The sequence below is a fragment of the Kryptolebias marmoratus genome, linkage group LG9 (genome assembly GCF_001649575.2).
Source record: "Kryptolebias marmoratus isolate JLee-2015 linkage group LG9, ASM164957v2, whole genome shotgun sequence".
Taxonomy (NCBI): Eukaryota; Metazoa; Chordata; class Actinopteri; order Cyprinodontiformes; family Rivulidae; genus Kryptolebias; species Kryptolebias marmoratus.
In genome coordinates this window covers 20,162,829-20,181,235 of record NC_051438.1, presented here as the reverse complement: position 1 = coordinate 20,181,235, position 18,407 = coordinate 20,162,829, and the positions used below count along the sequence as shown (strand labels likewise).

The 18,407-nt window shown below is 42.8% G+C and overlaps 2 protein-coding genes across 3 annotated transcripts; both read right to left on the bottom strand.

Annotated features, from left to right (window-relative positions):
• Positions 1 to 1,111: 1,111 nt before the first annotated feature.
• On the bottom strand, positions 1,112 to 12,672 carry zgc:92907 (ALG13 UDP-N-acetylglucosaminyltransferase subunit). Of its 2 annotated transcripts, XM_017408124.3 has the most exons (4): positions 12,387 to 12,672; positions 12,149 to 12,311; positions 8,784 to 8,922; positions 1,112 to 8,701 (listed from the first exon to the last, which is right to left on the bottom strand). In XM_017408124.3, the coding sequence occupies exons 1-4, from the start codon at positions 12,465 to 12,467 to the stop codon at positions 8,590 to 8,592; spliced, it is 495 nt and encodes a 164-aa protein (XP_017263613.1). In that variant the 5' UTR covers positions 12,468 to 12,672; the 3' UTR covers positions 1,112 to 8,589. The 2 variants fall into 2 exon arrangements, with proteins under 2 accessions (XP_017263613.1, XP_024860019.1); XM_025004251.2 differs by lacking the exons at positions 12,149 to 12,311; positions 12,387 to 12,672 and adding an exon at positions 11,422 to 11,508.
• A 1,219-nt stretch (positions 12,673 to 13,891) lies between these two features.
• rap2c (RAP2C, member of RAS oncogene family) lies at positions 13,892 to 18,216 on the bottom strand. Its single transcript, XM_017408242.3, has 3 exons — positions 17,520 to 18,216; positions 16,337 to 16,622; positions 13,892 to 15,907 (listed from the first exon to the last, which is right to left on the bottom strand). Exons 1-2 carry the CDS (start codon positions 17,790 to 17,792, stop codon positions 16,344 to 16,346), a joined length of 552 nt encoding a protein of 183 aa, XP_017263731.1. The 5' UTR covers positions 17,793 to 18,216; the 3' UTR covers positions 13,892 to 15,907; positions 16,337 to 16,343.
• Positions 18,217 to 18,407: the final 191 nt, after the last annotated feature.

Genomic DNA, 18,407 nt, shown 5'->3' with positions numbered 1-18,407 from the left:
CACTGTATATTGTTTACATGTCGAAGCCACACATTATCTACATTCACATTGTAGGTAAAAATGGCCTAAATCAATTTTTTTTTCTTTTTCTCAGAAAAGCTCTATATCTGATCTTTTATATGACTGAGGCCCTGTTTACACGGTGTTGTTTTTAGGTGAAATTGTAACATTTCTGTTGCGTTTCAGGCCATGCGTGGACACAAAGCCAAAACCTTTTGAATCCAGGTCCCAGAGTGGAGGTTTCTGAAAATGCCCTGAAATGTTGATTACAGACAGGAAGAGACCTCTTCTGAATGTATGAAATGTTCTTTATCACCGAGAAGAATTGAATTATAGATATCTGAAATATGTATCCAGTCAAGCCATGGAATATATAAATGGCCAGATTAAAAAAAACAAAACTTGTACTTATTTTTTACCCCCTAATTTGCTATTTGTCATGGAGATATTTACTTATAGGAATGCCATTTCAGATGTTGTACACTCAAATTTGACTAGTATGAATGTTATTTTAAGTAGAGCTTTGATTATATGCTACAACAGCCTGCCATACAGGGTCAGATTTCCAGCTCCTTGTAAGTTCTTATAGACTGAGCTATTCATGGACAGATATTCAGGGGTCCTCACCCAAATCATGTGCAGAAAAGAGGCTCAAGTGAGACAAAACAGCCATTAACAGTTTCATAATTACTACAGAGAGACATAAGATAGCTTTAAATGCAAAAAAAGAAAACAATGGGGAACAAAAACAAAAATATGGCACAAAATTATCTTTAAAAAGGAACAGAATGGCCTCAAAGAGATGAAGCTCACGTGAAATTGGGTGATAAAGCTTGATTTAAGGTGGAAACATGATTCTTTTATGTCATGTCTTTAAAAACGGGAGAAAAACAAATTGACACAAGACCTGAGAGATGTTCCATCCATCAGTTGATCATCTATAGGTCCAGTTTTAACTCTTTAGGATACAGCTTGCTGGTGCTAAAATACCATTTACTGTCAAACACATATTGGATATTTTCTCTTTTGGTTAAAGAAATGGGAACAAATTGTGTCTTTGCGACATGCTGGTGGTAAAGCACACAAAGATCCAGTTTATTGCTTGTTCTCAGCCAAGTTCGGTTGAGGTTTTTTTTTTTTTTTCCATGCTAAAGATTCATAGGTCAAGAGTTAAGTTTCTCTGAAAACGGTCAGGTACTGGACTAAAGGACGAGTAAGAGAGCAGCCAGAATTTAAAGACAAACTTTAAAGAGACATATAGAAATACTCCGCTCTGAAATATCCCAGGGAATTCTGGCTGCTTAAAAGCAACGTATTAAAAAAATAAATGAATAAATAAAAAAATGCAGGTGGTTTAAAACTTTGGCACAGTACTGTATGTACAGAAGCACACTCCTCACAGGAAAACATGTTTATGTAAAGTGCATCCAAATATCAGGGATTTGAAGCAAAACAAAACAGGAAGCAAAAGTAACTTAAATACACCAACCCACAGCTTCATTCCTCAGGCTGTTAAGCTGCTAAACTCTCAGTGCGACATACAATAATTCTTCTTTTTCCTCTTTTTTGCCCTCATGTAACCAAAAGAAAACATTTTTTTTAACAAAAGTACTAAGATATTAATGTTGAACTTGAACCTGAAACAGGAAGTTGAACCTAATATAGTGAAGGGACCAGAATAGAAACCCAAAACCAGAACAGACAGTTTCAAAACGAATATGTGTGACAGACTTTAGGTTAGACGTGCTAAAAGTCTCAAAGTGGATTATTTATTCCCCACCACAGAACTCGACTCTTTTATATAACGTTCTGGTTCAAAATAAAATCTACCATCTACCTGAATAGCTGCGGTCTCTGGTCAGGCTTTTACTATTTTTTTTTTAAAAAAAGCTCCACTATCTTTTAGAGTCAACCAGATTCAAGATGGCTGCCACAGATAAATCGCTTATAGCAAACACAAAATTGGTTTTACAGATGTTGAGCTAAATTTAGATGTTGTGGTGGCCGAATGTCATCTTCAGCACAAGATCTGTTTAAAGCTTTAACTCTTGGAGTCAGCCTCGTCTGTCTGTTAGCAAAATATCTTGTGAACCATTGAAGTGATTTTAATGAAACTCACCAAACGTAATCATTAGAAGTGCATCTACGGCTGATTTATTTTTAGAGTCGACCTGATTTAATTTGGCCACCACAGCTAATCAGTCTGAGCCAACGTAAAAATAGCTACAACTCAGTCAGTTTTACAGATGTTGACCTAAAATTTAGTGTGGTGGTAGCTGAGAGTCATCCCTGTCACATAGTTTAAGCTCCAAAAGATCAGATGAGGTCTTTGTTTAAAACCTCGGCACGCAGCGTGGCGAACGATGAGCGATCCTTCAAGGTTTGCTGGCATCATTTTAATAGTTTTTTTTTGTCTGGCTCAAATGGCACTTTTTTCTAAATCATAGATTTGAAGGAGGGTTATTTCTAGATGTATACACTGGTCGCTGACGTGTGTGTACGTTTCCCTCAGCTCCAGAGATCTTTAAGAAGCCCTGCAGCACACTTTTGTAAACACGGAGAGAGAGAGAGCGAGGAAATAAGGCCAACACCATCTGTGGGCAGAGGTCACGAAGTAAAAACACAGGATCTCATTTTTCCATGATGCAAATTGTAGCATTCTTGAAGGCCTCGGTTCTTTTAATCTCTGAATGTCACCAGTTTTCTACAAAGGTCTTTTTTGTTGAAGTATTTTTAGTCGCCCCCCCCCCCTCCCCCTCCAAGTCCAGGCTGCGGTCACACTAATCCTCCTTCAGATAAACACATGAAAACAGAATACAGCTGCTCTCAGGAGCGGCGTGAGTCACGATCAGAGAGCTGACCGTCGGGAGGAGTTCTCAACCAACAACAAGCAACGAGTCTGCGGTGAACTTCACGGCAACAACCCGAGGAACGTCCTCTCCTGCTCCAATCCCAGGAAACGAGGCCAACTTCCAGAAACCCTGCTCAAACTGGATAAGGACGCGTTTTCTCTGAAAACGCAGAGTGAACGCTGAAGAGCTTCGCTGAAACTTGTCGAAGAATCAACAAGCGTCAAAACTCCGTTCCTCAGGAGTCGCTCTCCTGCACGTTTTAGCTGTTCTTGCTTTAAAACACCTGATCTGTGGACGTTCTGCCGGAGAACGTGACGATTCGTTGAGGAGGTGATTAAACTGTTTGAATCAGGTGTGTTGGAGCAGAAACAAACTAAAACTTCCAGGACAGAGGAGCCTTGAAGCTTTGACACTCCTGATTAAGGTTAAAACAAACAAAACTAAAGGCTAAAATCAGCAACACTGTAGCTTAAAGGTAAAATGAACAAAACAGCAGTTAAAAGCAATATTAATAAACATTAGCTAAAGGATAAATGTAGCCAAACCTCGAGTTTAAAGCTCAAATTAACAAACCGATGCTAAGAGCTACAAAACTGTAGCTAAACTGCAAAACTAACTAAAATCTACAAGCAGCTAGGCAGTAGTTTAAAGCAAAAATTAACAGCTAAAAGCTAAATGTAGCAAAGGAGTAGCAAAAAAGTTAAGATAAGCGCAGCTAAAAGATAAGATTAGTAAACCGTAGGCTGGTCCTGAGAGCTGGTAACACGCCACTCGGAAAGATTTAGGACTGCGTGTTCGGCTGCTACAAAGATTTCACGTTCTGATGTTTAGCTTTAGTTCAGATTGTGTATCTTTGGCCATTAAGGGCGTCACATTTGATTACACAGCCGGAGTCATTTCAAAGATATGCGTCAAGTCAGTTAAACCTCCAAACAGCTAATTAAATATTTAATATTCATGTTTTGTCCTGATAAGCATAAAAAGCTTCAGCTAAAGTCCTTCTCTTCGTGTGGGAGTACGCTGACCCAGAAACTATTTCATTTGTTTTCTGAGAACAGGAGACCCAACCTTCACATCATTTAGCTGCATCGACTCTCTGATAAACAGAAACGCTCCGCTGCTACAAGGAAAGACTTATTTTATCTTTAATTTTGTATCTTTTCCCTGGAAACAAACAAGTGTTAAAGGAAAATTCTTATTAACGTGTATGTAACGTAAAATATCACATTTCCAGTCACCACTGATCCAGGTTTGGTTATTTTCTGTTTGTTTGGGAAACTTGTGGGTGAAAATTATTTAATAAGGTTTTCTCGTTCAGGTCATACGTCCAAATGTTTCCATTAAAACTCTCGTCTCAGTCTACTTTTTTAGACGTTGTTCTCAAAACAAAAACAAAAACATGCGTGGTCTTAAAATGGCTCCGGATGTCACTCTACACCTTGTTCCCCGTTCGGTGGTGTGTAAATATTACATCCATAAACACGATAATCCTTCTCGGGCCGCAGCAGCAGCAGTTTGTACGGCGGGGTTTTTCTGTCAGGGTTAGGGTTCTGCCTCAGCTGCACGTGTCTCGACCTGAGATCAGTTTTCAAAAAGAGAACAAAGACAGTAAATCGTGTTCTCATTTGGACGAGAAACGTTCACCTTCTGCTGGCTTTTATATGAAGACTTTGCCCTGCCGTCCGTCGGGGCTACCTGTGGACCCCTGATTCAGAACCGACTGGTTTCGGTTACTCAAACCCCGGATTGTTACCGGGGTAACCCCTGGGGTCAAACAGCTGTTTTCATTCATTCATTCCTTTGATTGCACCTCAGCTAGAGGACCCAGAGCACCGAGCAGAAGACTGCATGTAACAATTAATCCAGCCAGAAAATGAGTTCAGTTTGTGTTTATGTGACAAGAGGAGCACATCAAACATGACTGAATGTTAGAACAGAGTCAACATCGCTCTGAGGCTAATTTGCAAACCTAATCCCTGGTTAGGATTTTTAAACTATCCATTTCCTTTTACCTGCTTCTCTTTCTCCAGCAGTCACTGTGTGAGAGACGGGGGACACCCTGGACAGGTCTACAGTCCATCACAGGGACACAGAGACAAACAACCATTCACACTCTCACTCACACCTAGGGGACAATTTTAGAATTAATCTAACCTAACACACTTGGTTTTGTTCTGTGGGAGGAAACCCAGGTGAGCACAGGGAGAACATGTAAACTCCACCCCCAGGGTCGGGAATCAAACCTGCGACCTTCCCGTTTGGAGGCGACAGCTCTCACCACTTCCTAAGCTTAGAAACTGATAATAAAACTGGAGGTTTAATTGTTGCAGATAAGGGCGGAGACAAACAAGAACACGTGGCGGGGGGTAGAAATGTGTTCACAGGTTTGTCGTCGTTGAGTTGGAAACTCGTTTGGATGATGTTGGCAAACTTCTCCAAACAAAAAGACACGTCCATCTTTACTGGAGTAACAAACATGCAAGTCACAACGAGAGCTGGACAGAAGTTAAATGAGATCAATTAAGGCTTTCATGAGTTTTAGAGGAGGATCATGTTATGTTGAGAAACGTCGGAGTCGTGGCCGTTTTGGTCAAACCTCGAAAACAACGATGTGTGAGAAGATGTGACTCTCAGCTGCTACCACAACAAATTTTAGCTCTTTTTTTGTAAAACTCAGTTATACCTATTTTATTATTAATGCTGATTAGCTGTGGCGACCATCTTGACCTGACTCTTAATTAAACAAGTCAGTTTATTTCTAAAGCAAATTTAAAAACAACAGGTTGTAACCAAAGTGCTCTGCAGTAATAATTACATAAAAGACAAAAGCAAAAAGGTAAAAACGAGAATAAAAATAAATACATTTAGAAAATATCACAAACAGAAATAAAACGGTGAACACTGAGCCATTAAAAGACTAAAACCAACCAACTCTGGGTGAAACACCAGCGAGAACAAACGTGTTTTTAGGAGAGATTTAAAAACAGGAAGTCTGTCTAATATTGGAAGTCTCCTCTGGACTTCAGCCAGGTTTTCAGGACGACCCAGAGGAACCGATCAGATGATCCGAGGGCCCACAAGGGGACAAAGGGTTGAGGCGAGTCGGAGAGGCGTCCGCGGGGAGCCGGTGGAGGACAGGACGCTGAAAATGTGAAATGTGCTGAAATCTGCTCAAATGTGCTGAAATCTGCGCTCAGCTGCAGCTTTTTAATCCGACAGGAGCAGGAGTCACGTCATCAGCTGCAGAGGCACATCCAAATCCAGCCAAAGGTTCAGGAGATATTTTACTAACAGAATATGCCAACTAGTTAACAGCATCGTTTTACAATCTGTTAACTCTCAGCTACTACCACACCAAAGTGTAGCTCAATATTTGTATAATTGACAAAGCTAAGGCCACTTTTGTCTTTTTTTTAGGATCAGTTGGGTGTCGCAGCCATCTTAAACCGAGATGACCCCAAAAGTTAATCAGTTGCAGACGCACAACCAACAATTACTTCCTGCGAGCTTCAGTAACATCTGCCCAGAGGTTTATGAGACACTTTGCCACAGGCAGCAAACACGGGCGACAGGAAGAAGTTTTAGCGTTGCTCAAATTGGTTTTCAGTCGAGTAACGAGTTCATTTTATCGTTCGTGCACGTTTCAGTCCGATCCCTCGTGGAGCTAACCACCACTCCACAGCGCTGCCCTACATTTCACTATATAAATACTGTTTGATGGAGATAATAAAATGCAAAACATTAAGTGCCGACACGGCCTCTTGTCTGGGAAATTTACGTGCGGTGGCAGGAATTTACAAGTTTGAGTGCCGTGTCGAACACACACACGTTGTGTTTTATTGATTCTTCTCCTCAGAATGTGCCAATCATTCAGCTCTGACGCGTCTGACTGAAAAAAGGAACTGAAGGAAGCTGCGTGGCACGACGTTGCAGCGAATCCTGTTTCCACTGAAGTGCAACTGGAAATGAACAGAAGGGACTTTCCTGAGAGAGAGAGAGAGAGAGAGAGAAACATGCCAGTCTTCCGCTTCAGACCTGCTGTAAAACATTTCTCAGACTAAACCCAACCTGCCCCTGGCGAAACAGGTTTTCAAGCCTGCTGCCAGACGCATTCGTACCCAGTAAAACGCTGTCGGATGAGACGTGGACAAAACCCGTTTCCCCGTTGAGACTTTTCCAAAACTGGCTAATAAGGGCTGAGGGGCCAAACCTGAGTACGTGCTGCTCTTCACCTCATTTCCTGTGTCAGAAATCGTCTGGTCGTGAAGAGACTCTAAACCTTAAGAAACGAGGAGTCAGCAGTGGTGTATCAACATCAACACCGTGGAAGTGATGACTACAGGGATCGCAGTTTCACAAAAAAGTTGCCACTTCATAACATCTGACCGGGTGGAGCATAAAATGCTGCTTCTTGATATGTTAGACTGAGATAAACGGGTAAAATACTAAAAAGAAAACTCTTCTTTTCTGCATGGCTTCTAGTTGAAGAGCCGCCCTGTGTTTGTTGAAGATGAAGCTCTCTGCTTGGTCTGGAAGGACAAACGCTAATCAGCCCACAAGGTTACATTTAAACACCATCCCACCCTTGTGGCTCAGATCGGAACAACTCGCCCCGACTTCTGACCTTCTCCCAACACACAAAAAGCTCCGGCCTTATGAAAGCTGAGCGGAGTGTGACGCCTCAATGGGCCGAGGGTTGTTTTTTTTTTTCCATAATTGACACAATCGAGAGAACCACGTGGCGCTTCGTTTGGCCCGTCCTCTGTTATAGATCCCGACCTGCAGCGAAACGACAGCGGACCACGCGGAGGATTACGCAACGGAACAAACAAATCAGCGCCATGCAAAATACCAGACCTGCAGGCGGAGGTTCGCCTTGTGAGGAGAGAAAAACAAAAGACATTCACAAACAAATTCACAGCGGACGACAAATAAATCTGACAAGCTGCGCACTTAGGACTACAAACCAACCAGGACGGAAAAAGTGATGAATTAAAACTAATTAAACTCTTCTAAATAAATAGTTTCACTTTCCCATCATCCAATGAAAACTACACATCTATAATGAAGTAGGAGGCTTTTGTCTAAATGATCATGGAGCTTGATTTATAAACCAGCTGTGACGATCAACAAACTAAAGACAACATGAGTGAATTCTGTAAAATTAAAAATGTGAAGAAGCCGTTTTGGTGAAACCTTAAAAGGTAACGTTACGTTTGATCAGACCTGATGTAGAGAGAGCTCAGCCTGTTGAACTCAACGGTTCATGACAAAGTTAAAAAAAATATTTGTAAAAAATGGCCGCCATTTGAGAGTTTGGCGAAGTCGATTAGTTGTTGCAGCCATTTTTAATCCCGTGGACTCCAGCTCCTTTCTGACCTTTATTAAATCCGTTCACTGGTTCGTGACATTTCACCAACAGACTGCGGGTGATAAACAGCTGACTCACATCAAATTGAAGTTTAAAGTTCATCATTTTAAACGGACACTGATTGATGGCTACATGTTTATTTTACCTGCACCCAAACAAGTAAAACCCTCCAGATCAGATTGTTTGACCCAAACCATCAGCTTCAGTCGTATAAATCTATAAACTTACACAGTAACATGAAGTTAGACACGCTTTCTCCTTGTGTACAAATTCTAACTCCGCAGAGCCAGAAATAAACGAGTCGATCAGATTCTTTGAGAATAAAAGCTTGTAGCAAACAACCAGCTGCCTCGCGGGATGAAGGTTTCATTTAACCCCGAGGGCTTTGTCTAAAAAGTTTGCAAAGTTCTTCGGTTGTCCCGGCTGGAACGGCTGCAGCGCGGAGAGGTCCATGTCCCTCAGAGTCCCCGTCAGGGTGCTGAACAAGACAACAGGGACACGGTCAACGCGGCCGTGTCGTCCGGCGTCGCGAACCTCGAACGGGTCTTAGACAAACGCACCTGCACGTGCAGTACAACAGGTGGCCGTCGGCGTGCAGCTGCGCGGCCAGCTCCAGCTGGTGGTTGTTCATCAGTCGGTCGTTGACGACGACCAGCAGGGGTCTGCCGGCACCGAGAGCCTCCAGGCAACTTCCTGCTCCTGAAAAAAAAAAAAAAAGATGAAGATCCTTATTCAAGAGGAAAAAAAAACATGACAATTTTAAACAAACGTTAAGAGTTTTATTTTCACAGAGTCACTGGTAGCGATGTCCTTTAATAGACAATCATTAATAAAGAAGAACAAAGTATAGAAACTGACCTGAAGCATTTATCTGTTCTAAACGTACCTCAGAAAGCGTTCACGCGTTTGTCGCACATTTAAAAATAGCTCAGACAACTGAGGCTGAAAAAAAACAACTTCCGTTTGACTCGAGACGTCAGGTTGTGCTGTCCTGTTGCATAATTTTATTTCAAGTCAATCTTGTTTCTCTTTACTTTTATTTATTTTTTTTAAAACATTTTTATTTTGCGTTGCCTTGAGTTCATTTTATAGTTTCATTAGTGCATACGTGTCCTACATTTAGCTTTTTTTCTTGCTGAATGTTAACACAAATAAAACCTGGCTTAGCTTTTTAAAAGTAACAGCTTTGTGTTAAAAAGAACACCGGCGTAGAAACAAAACGCTGCGTACTAATGGCTCCGACGGACTTCAAGGCAGAGAAATAACAGCTGTGCTTTGATTAATCAGTCTGATGAGTTTGTGGCTTTTTTGTTCCTGTTTCACATGTGCGTTTAAGCACCGTAAAGCTTTTTTTTTTTTTTTTTTTTTAATCACCTGCCTTTCCGTGCTTCAGTTCAGAAATTAGGTTGTTTATTATTAAAGCTGGAGTCAAACTGCTGTGTTTTATTTGTTCCCGTCTGCCTGCAACGCTCAGCATTTTTCTGTCAGCTCACTGCTCCCACATCCGTTTCTGCTGTGAGCTCCACACTTCGTTACGTTCGTGGACGTAAAAAAAAAAAAAAAAAAGAAGGTCAAAGCGCCGTCTGACTTCGGACCAAACAGAAAGAGTTTGTTCAAACGCAAAGTAACGTGCTCCGAGGCACCGACTGGCCCGGGGAAAGTTACAGGTTGGAGAACGAATCACAGACGCACTCCACGAGTTCACGTCTCTTGGCCTAATTTCTCAAACAGCTGCAGGTCCAGGTTTCGGGGTAATAAGTCCAAACAATAACACACCAAGTACAAACTATTGGATGTGTTTTTACTTTGCCAAGGTCTAAAAGACAACTGAAACCATCAGCTGCAAGGAAACGGATTTAAACCAAGGAACCATGATCGGACGCTTCCATAAAAAAAAACAAAGAAACTCTGCAGCTGAACTAGAAGCCGCCTCGTGGTCTTGAGGCGTTTAAAGACGACGAGGCAATTAAAGACCAGAAATACAAGCTGCAGAGAAGGAAGGTTGAGCTCTGAGGCTGTTTGAAGAACGATAGAAAAGTCGCCCTGCAGGGATACGTGCTGAGCCATCTTCTCTTCCCTCGGTACAGGAACAGAGGTGAGAAGGGTGCAGTGTTTTAAATATCTGGGCATCCACATTTCTGAGACATAATTCCTCCAAGTCCTCAGGAGGAACAACGCGGGGAGGAAGCTGCTGGTTCTGAGATCACCCGCTGCCCTCCCTGCAGGAACTTGCAAAAATCAGCACCAAAGTCAGTATCTACAGGACTGCAGGAAGAAGAGTACCCTCCCCAACCCTATCAACGTCAGGGGTACTGAGGGGGACACCATCGACTTCTACAAGCACCTGGGGTTCCACTTAGACCAGAGATGGGCAATCCTGGTCCTCCAGGGCCACCATCCTGCATGTTTTACTTGTTTCCCTGCTCCAACACACCTGATTCAGTGGTTTAATCACCTCTTCATGGTCTGCAGAAGCCTGTTAATCACCCACTGATTCATGTCAGGCGTGCTGGAGCAGAGAAACAAGGAAAACATGCAGGATGGTGGCCCTTGAGGACCCTGACTTGGAGAGTAAACTGGACTGACAGCTGACACCGACGTTCTCTACAAGTAAAGGCCGAGTTGCCTTTTTCCTCTGAGGAGACTCGAGTCTTTTAACGTCTGCAGGTCCATGCTACAGATGTTTTTACCGCTCAGTGGTCTCCAGCGTCACCTTCTCTGCCCTGCGCGCCTCACTGGACTCTACCACAGCACCTTCTGAGGTGCTCCACAGAACGCCACAGGAAGTCCTTCCTCCCTGCAGCTTTAAACTTTAACGCCTCCCCTTTCTGCACACAGGACAATAAAAATGAATCCTGCTCTACAATAAACACTTTAATGTTTACCGCTCAGTTATTTGTATATGCTTTTATTTTTATATCTTGTGTACGTTCCTTTGTACTTAAACCCTGGCACAACAACTACCTGCGGGATCAATAAAGTTCTTATCTTATCGCATTTACTGCTGTCATCAACACAAAACATCCTGCTTTATTACTGCGACTTGTGCTTATTGTTCACTCCTGCTATTAATAACATTTTCACAAAGCTGCACCTTGGAAGGAATAAAAAATAAAAAATAAAAACGTGCACACAAACAGACAAATTTGCAAGTGCCCTTTTTGTCAAATGAAAAACACAAAATAGCCACTAAAATACCTTGAAGCTGAGTAAAGTAAGACGAAACTATCTTAAAACAGAACAGTGATCACTTTTGTCCTTTTAAGCCATCAGACTGACTGATTAGGAGACTGATGCTGATAACAGGACACACCTGAGTTTATCACGTCCAGGTCAAATTACTTTCAATCTTTTAAAGTGGTACCAGCCTTTTAGTCAAGGCCTGTTTCAATAACTTGGATTTTTTTTAATTATTCTCCTGAACCTCAAATCAAAACCATCTGATTTTCATTAGTTGACTTTTAGTAGTTTTTTTTTCTATTGCTTTAATCAATATTAAGTTTTATTTTTACTGACATTTATGGGTTTGTCTTGCCGTAACAAAAGGGTACAAACAAATTAGTCAGAGTTAGTACTTATTTTCTTTTTCCCCATCTTGTTAAAGTCTTATATTTTGTATTTTTTGTTTTGTTCTTGTCTGTATGTCAAATACACCAATGAGCGCCACTATAAATTCATTGTACTCCCATACAATGACAATTAAAGCTTTCTGATTAAACAAAGCAGCCAGAATAAATCTCCCAAACCCCAAACTATTTGACTAAAAATGTTGAGAACTGTTAATAGATCATTATGTTTCACAGAAACCTGCTTTTTGATTTAAAAACAAACCCAGAAATCCCTCCTTATTTTGCTCCATGTAGCTTGAACAGATGCATTCTAAGAGTGGACTCCACCTGATTATTATCTCATCACATTTACTCACCTGCGTGGCTGATGACCAGGTCAGCCCGTCTCATGTCTTCCGCTATCGAGTCTTTGAATCGAAAAGCCTCGAGTCTGAGGTGAGAACAGCTGTCAGCAGCTGGAAGGAGAGCTCCTCTTCCGACCTGCAGAACCAAGCGCTCATACCCGCGACTCTTTAACTCCTAGTGAGGAGAGGGAAAGCCTTTAGTTTGGGTTAGATCTGTGTTTTCACACCTTCAGCACCTGTCTTTGCTCACCTGGGTGACCTCGGCGGATGTGACGCGCTCGATCAGCTCGTCGAAGCTCGTGGTCCCGACCGTCACAAACACCGTCTTCATGGCCGCCGCACACTGAAACCTTTAAGTTTTATTTTTATATATTTAGTCAAACAGTTTTGACTGTTTATCCACTCCTCGGGCTCGTCATCATCCTGCAGGATGCTATTAAACCGGCCGCTACTTCCGCTTCCTGATGTGAGGTCACAAACCTAACGAATCAAAAGGTGTAGCGGCGCCACCTGCAGGCAGGGGGGTGGTACTGCACCTGCTTCACTTTAACACAGGTAGTTCTAAAAAACCTGTTTTAGTCCTTCTGTTTCCATCCTGTGGTAAAAACTTAATCTGATTTATTGAAAAATAAGCTCCACATAAGTCTACTACCAAACATTATTATTTATATGACAAATATTAAAAACCCTTGCAGAAACTTTACTTAGTTCCTGTGTCTAGTTTTCGTCCTCTATCCCTCTTTTCAGGTCAAACTCACACATCAGACCCAATTTATTGCACACACATTAAATTATCTGACTGGCATATCATTAAAAGTTCAGATAAATCACTTCATTGGCTGCGATTTATCCCGTTCTGACGTAAACCAGTTTGACCTCTGCAGATTAGATCCACCTGAAACGAATGAATCATGCCTGAACATTGAAAACATTACTCAACTATCCAAAATAAACACGCCTTATTTACCTGCTTCATGTGAAAAAACTGTAAGAAGTAGGGGTGCGGAGTGTGCTGCATGTGGGTGTTTAGAATCATAGATTCACACAATCGCACAGCTACATTTGTCACTTTTAGGGCCTTGAAGTGACTAAAAAAGATTTGTTTTTGTTAATTTTAAGTACATATCAGTTGGTGACCTGCAACCATTCCCACAGCCCTTCACATTTACTGCAGGTTCACTGATTTAATCACCAGGTTGCATGGTCCCAGACAACTCGGCTACAGATTTATGTCTTCGTAAACATCCCTTAATAACAAATTTAAATGAAAAAAAAAAGAAAAGAAAAAAGAGTGCTCCTGCAGGTTTGCTTTGTCGCAGCTCGCTGACCCCGACAGAGACGAACGCAGCAGAAGCCCACGATAATCCAAAACAAGTTTATTTCCTCCGAGGCGTTCAGACACGCGGCGACACACGAAGAGCTGCAGCTTCAGCTGATATCTGCAGCGGAACCACAAAGAGACGCCGAGATCGCTCAGCCGACCCTCACAGCATCAGGAGGTTAGCTCAGGGTTTTCTTTCAGAGCTGGAACATCGCGAAAGCTTTAAAGTTGAGCAAAACTCTAAATCTGGACCTGAAATAATAAGTGTTTACTTCTTGTCTGAAGGGCTTTCCCTAGTTTAGATTAAAGGGACCCCTCAGGGTATTATAATCAGACAATCTCCTATTTATTTATATTTTGGGGCCAAATATTTGCCAGAAGGGTTCAGTTCTGTGGTTTATACAAACCAGACAGCCATAAACAGGAGAAATAAGTTATAAACAAAAAGGTTTAAGTTTTAATGGTGCATATTTAGCCTCATTTCTTCACAAATAATCCAACTTTAAAGCTTTTAACGACATAATTTTTCTCATTTACCTTCAACAGAAAGCTGACATCATTTTCACTTTATTTTACATTTAATCACTGCGAAAAACAACCAAAGTTTTAGAAATTCAGATTTTAATCTTAACAGAATGGGGAAAAAAAATTAGTTTCCAAACACAAATGGTTTTTTTCCAATTTCCCCCCCACCAACCCCTCATACTCATTACTCAGACATTTAAACACTAAAAAGCAATTTTCATACTTTTAAGACTCTATAGGAACACCGAGTAAGATACTGACGGCTCATAAGTCCTCAACACAACCACACTTTTCAAAAAACTATAATCTTAGTCTCTCCCCTTTGTGTACACCAATGAGACGGCACAAACATAAGAAAATTCAAGTTTTTTACTCTGCAAACATGTCTTTATGCTGTTCTTTTTAACCAGTTAATATAGTTTAATTGAACATTATTAAAATATTAAATGAGGCACAAGTATGGAGTCACATCTAGGCATTAAAGACACAATTTTAAAACTTCTAAATATGAAACTGCCCTTTAATTTAAAGCATTTACGTGGTCAGGGAGACGGGGATGATTCCATTAACGTCGGGGAACGATAACAGCAGCCTCTCGGGTTTTAGTGGAGGAGATTTTACGTTTTGACAAAACGGCGTGCGGCCAGATTGAAATGATCAGATGGAGCCCGCGTATCGCTCAGAGATAATACTTTGTGTCTCGTCACAAAACAACAGAGGTTCCAGCGTGTTTACCCTCAAACCATGACAGTCGTTTATATTCAAAGCAAAAAAAAAAAACATTGAAATGAAAAAAAAAGACAAATGACACCAGTTTTGCAAGGGAAAATTTTAAGGCTCCGTTAAATTCTCAGCTTAAAAAAAAACAACAAATCCCCGAAAAAACTCACGCAGAAGCAGAAGCTAGTATAAAATGAAGTTTAAAACAAGCTAACCATGTCACTTTTAATAAATAGGTTACATTATTAAAAAAAAAAGAAGAAGTTAAATCTGATTAACTGTGCCAGAACCTTTTAAATCAAACCACGGAACAAGAAATCAGTGTCACCTGAATTCAAAGCAACACGTATCAAATGCAGAGCGTTAGCTTACTTTGGTCGTTTCAAACCCTACAGACTCCTCCAGAAAACCTAAAATGGAAGACCGGCGTCCACGTGAGTCTCGCCTTCTAAAGCCTACGACTGAACTCTGAACTAAAACAGGGAAATGGCTCATCCTCGGCTCTTCGAGTGGATTTAAACGGTCAAAACGTTCGCAGATAAGCTCAGCTGCTTCAGGTCGCTCGGTTATGAAGAAGTTTTACTGTCGCCTGATGTAAATATTACTGGTTTAATCCACAGTTACACACTCTTAGAAAAAAAAAAAAAAGAAAACCAAACATATACTGCAGTGGTTTGAACCAGTTAGAAGATACCAAAATAAGGTGAATGGTACACCTGAGCAGCACACTACTTTCAGTATGCATGCCTAAAAGTCAAAATGTTCCAATATTATGAAATACTTTATCAAATTCCAAATTTCAGACATGATACAAGTAATATTAAAGAATATAATAGTGATTGAAGCAGCTTTAAAAAGACGCTGCAGCCTCACAAAACACCCCTGCTTTCAGGAAAACTCCCATCTATAAATGACAAAAAAAAGAGAAGAAAACAAAAACAAAAATTCACAGAGTCAGTCTGTCCGACTCCTTCCAGGCTCATCATAAAAGGCCGTCGAGGTTGCAGCAGAAGCGTCTTCCAACAGTTTACAATATCAAAAATAAGAGTCTGTTTTCTGCCAGACACTCTGTGAGAGTCAGAAACGTTACCTGATGCAGTAAGGTTTAGTCGGACTGGTCGAAGGTCAGGTCGTCCTCGAGGTTCTTCCAGAAAAAACAAAAACAAAAAACAACCCCTTTCTGTGAAGATCCAGGAGAAAGGTCCCTGAGCAAGAAACGAACAAATGTAAGATACGAGCGACTGAAACTGGTTTAAAATTTAAAAAAAAAAAAAAGGGCCAGTGAGCAGCTGTTAACAGAGGCGACATCTCGACCAGAAACCAGAGCGAACTTCCTGTTTTGCAGCCCGATTTTCTCCTCTCAGGATGTGACATTTTCCTCTTTCTGTGGCTCGGCTCGAGGGACTTGCCTGCCTCGTCGCCCTCCGCTCTCCTGGGTCTCCCACCTCCCAGGCAGCCGAGTCCTCGGCTCAACACGCCATCTTACGATAACAAACGGTCTGCGGCAGCACCACCCACTCGCCCTTCTCACTTCCAGACAAACCTCCCCCGTGTGTCACTTTCATCCTCAGCTTGCGGAGCATTTTTTATTTATGTTATTACTTCTCCCTCGCGGGGGACACGTCATCACCTACCTCGTCCTCACTGCACCACGCAGGCCGTGCAGCACTGCTCCTGCTTCTCCGGCAGCGTGGAGTAATTCATCTGTCGGACGATCTCGGCGAACAGCTCGTCCACCATGGTCTTGCTCTTGGCGGAGGTCTCGATGAAGGGGCAGCCCCACTCCTGAGCCAGGGCCCGCCCGTCTGAGCCGGCCACCTCGCGCTCGGACTCCAGGTCCACCTTGTTGCCGACCAGGATCAACGGCACCTTCTCGAAACGCTTTACGCGCACTATCTGGTCTCGCATCGGCCGGATATCCTGAGAGACGGACAGACAGAGGAACATGAGAACAGGAAAACCCCTGCCACAAGCTTAATATTATCTATTTTACTTCCTTTAAAACTACTTAAAGCCCACCGCTGAAAGGCAAAAGGCAGGCAATAATGTTTCAGTCTGTGTGTGTGTCTGTTAGCAAAATATCTCATGAACCAGCGAACAGACTTTAATGAAACTTTCAGGCTATAATCAGCAGATGTGCCCTTTTGACTTGTGGAGTTGCTCCGACATTAGTGAAAAACAAAAACGGCCTAAAGCTCAGTCAGTTTTATCGAAATTGGGCTAAAATTTGGCGTGGTGGTAGCCGAGAGTCCTCTTCATCACTCTCCCTCACGATCATGTTGTTTTCAATTGTTTGCCCTAAACTGTGACAATCCTGATTTTGAAGATAGGAGGCGGTGGGCGATAGACATTCCTTAAAATCAGGGGTAGGCAACCCTGCTGTTCTGTCCTCTGCTCTGACACACCTGATTCTGTGGTTTAATCACCTCTTCAGGTTCTGTTAATCACCCATTGATTCAAATCAAGTGTGTTGGAGCAGAGACCCAAAACATGCAGGATGGTGGCCCTCGAGGGCCCACTCCAGCTTTAAATCATGCTAAAGTGTAACTTTTATTGACATAAAACCATTAGATATGTCTTTACATTTTAAGCACTTCACAGAGAAGCTGTTTGATGGGTTTCCTGATATTGTTTTCCCTTTTAAAAGCTGTTTATTTGAATGTGTGAGTCTTGTGTCAGCAGCAGATGAAGTCACATTTTCTCCTGTTTTCTAAGAGGATGAAGCTCCTCTCGTGAGTCACTTTTTTGGGGGTCTCTACAGCACCAGCTGTTCACCCTAAATAAGCCCCAGTTCGGTTTTTGGTGTGTGTGTTGTACCTGGAAGGACTGCTGGTTGACCAGGCTGTAGACCAGGATGAAGCCCTGGCCGTTCTTGATGTACAGGTCCCGCATGGAGGCGAACTGCTCCGTCCCCGCCGTGTCCAGGATCTCCAGCACCGACGGAGACGAGTCCACCTCGATCTCCTTGCGGTAGAAGTCCTCGATGGTGGGGTCGTACTTCTCGATGAAGGTGCCGGTGACGAACTGCACGGTGAGGGCGGACTTCCCGACGCCGCCGCTGCCCAGGACCACAACTTTGTACTCTTTCATCGGGGCGGTGGAGGCCGGCTAACCCAGCGGCTACACTCCCTCCATAAACACCCGCGGGGGCCTTTTAAAGCGCTAGCAGGAGAGCTGGAAACACAGGCGACAGCTCGTTCACACGGACCTGTTCCTGACACTCATGCTCGTTTTTTTTTTTTTGTTTTTGTTTTCTGGCTCGTTTAGTTCGCGGTGAAGCTACCTCCAGGCTGACCGACTCCCAGCTGCTCCATAGCGCCCGAGCAGAAGCACCGAAAGTCGGCTCGGACTCCCCGGATAACTCGCCCGCCTATCTACAGACAACAAGTCACGGCCTCCCCTGAAGACACCATGCCTCCCCCTTTTCTTCCCTCCTTCCCTCCCGTCCCCTGGCTCACACACACCAGCCCCGCTGGCTGGGGGTTGTCGCAGCGCTGCTTATGTCCGAGTCTTGGCCNGGGGGGGGACTCGCAGCCTCGGCTCTCGAGTGTCCTATCGACGCGGGTTCGGCGCTGGGATCCGGCGGTCCATCGGTCACGGTTTCCCGCTGCCCCGGCGTGTGTCGGACTCGGCGTAGAGCAGGATTTTTTTGTTGTTTTTTTTTCTAGCAGAAAGAAAATCTTTTTCCAACTGATTTCCGGAAGC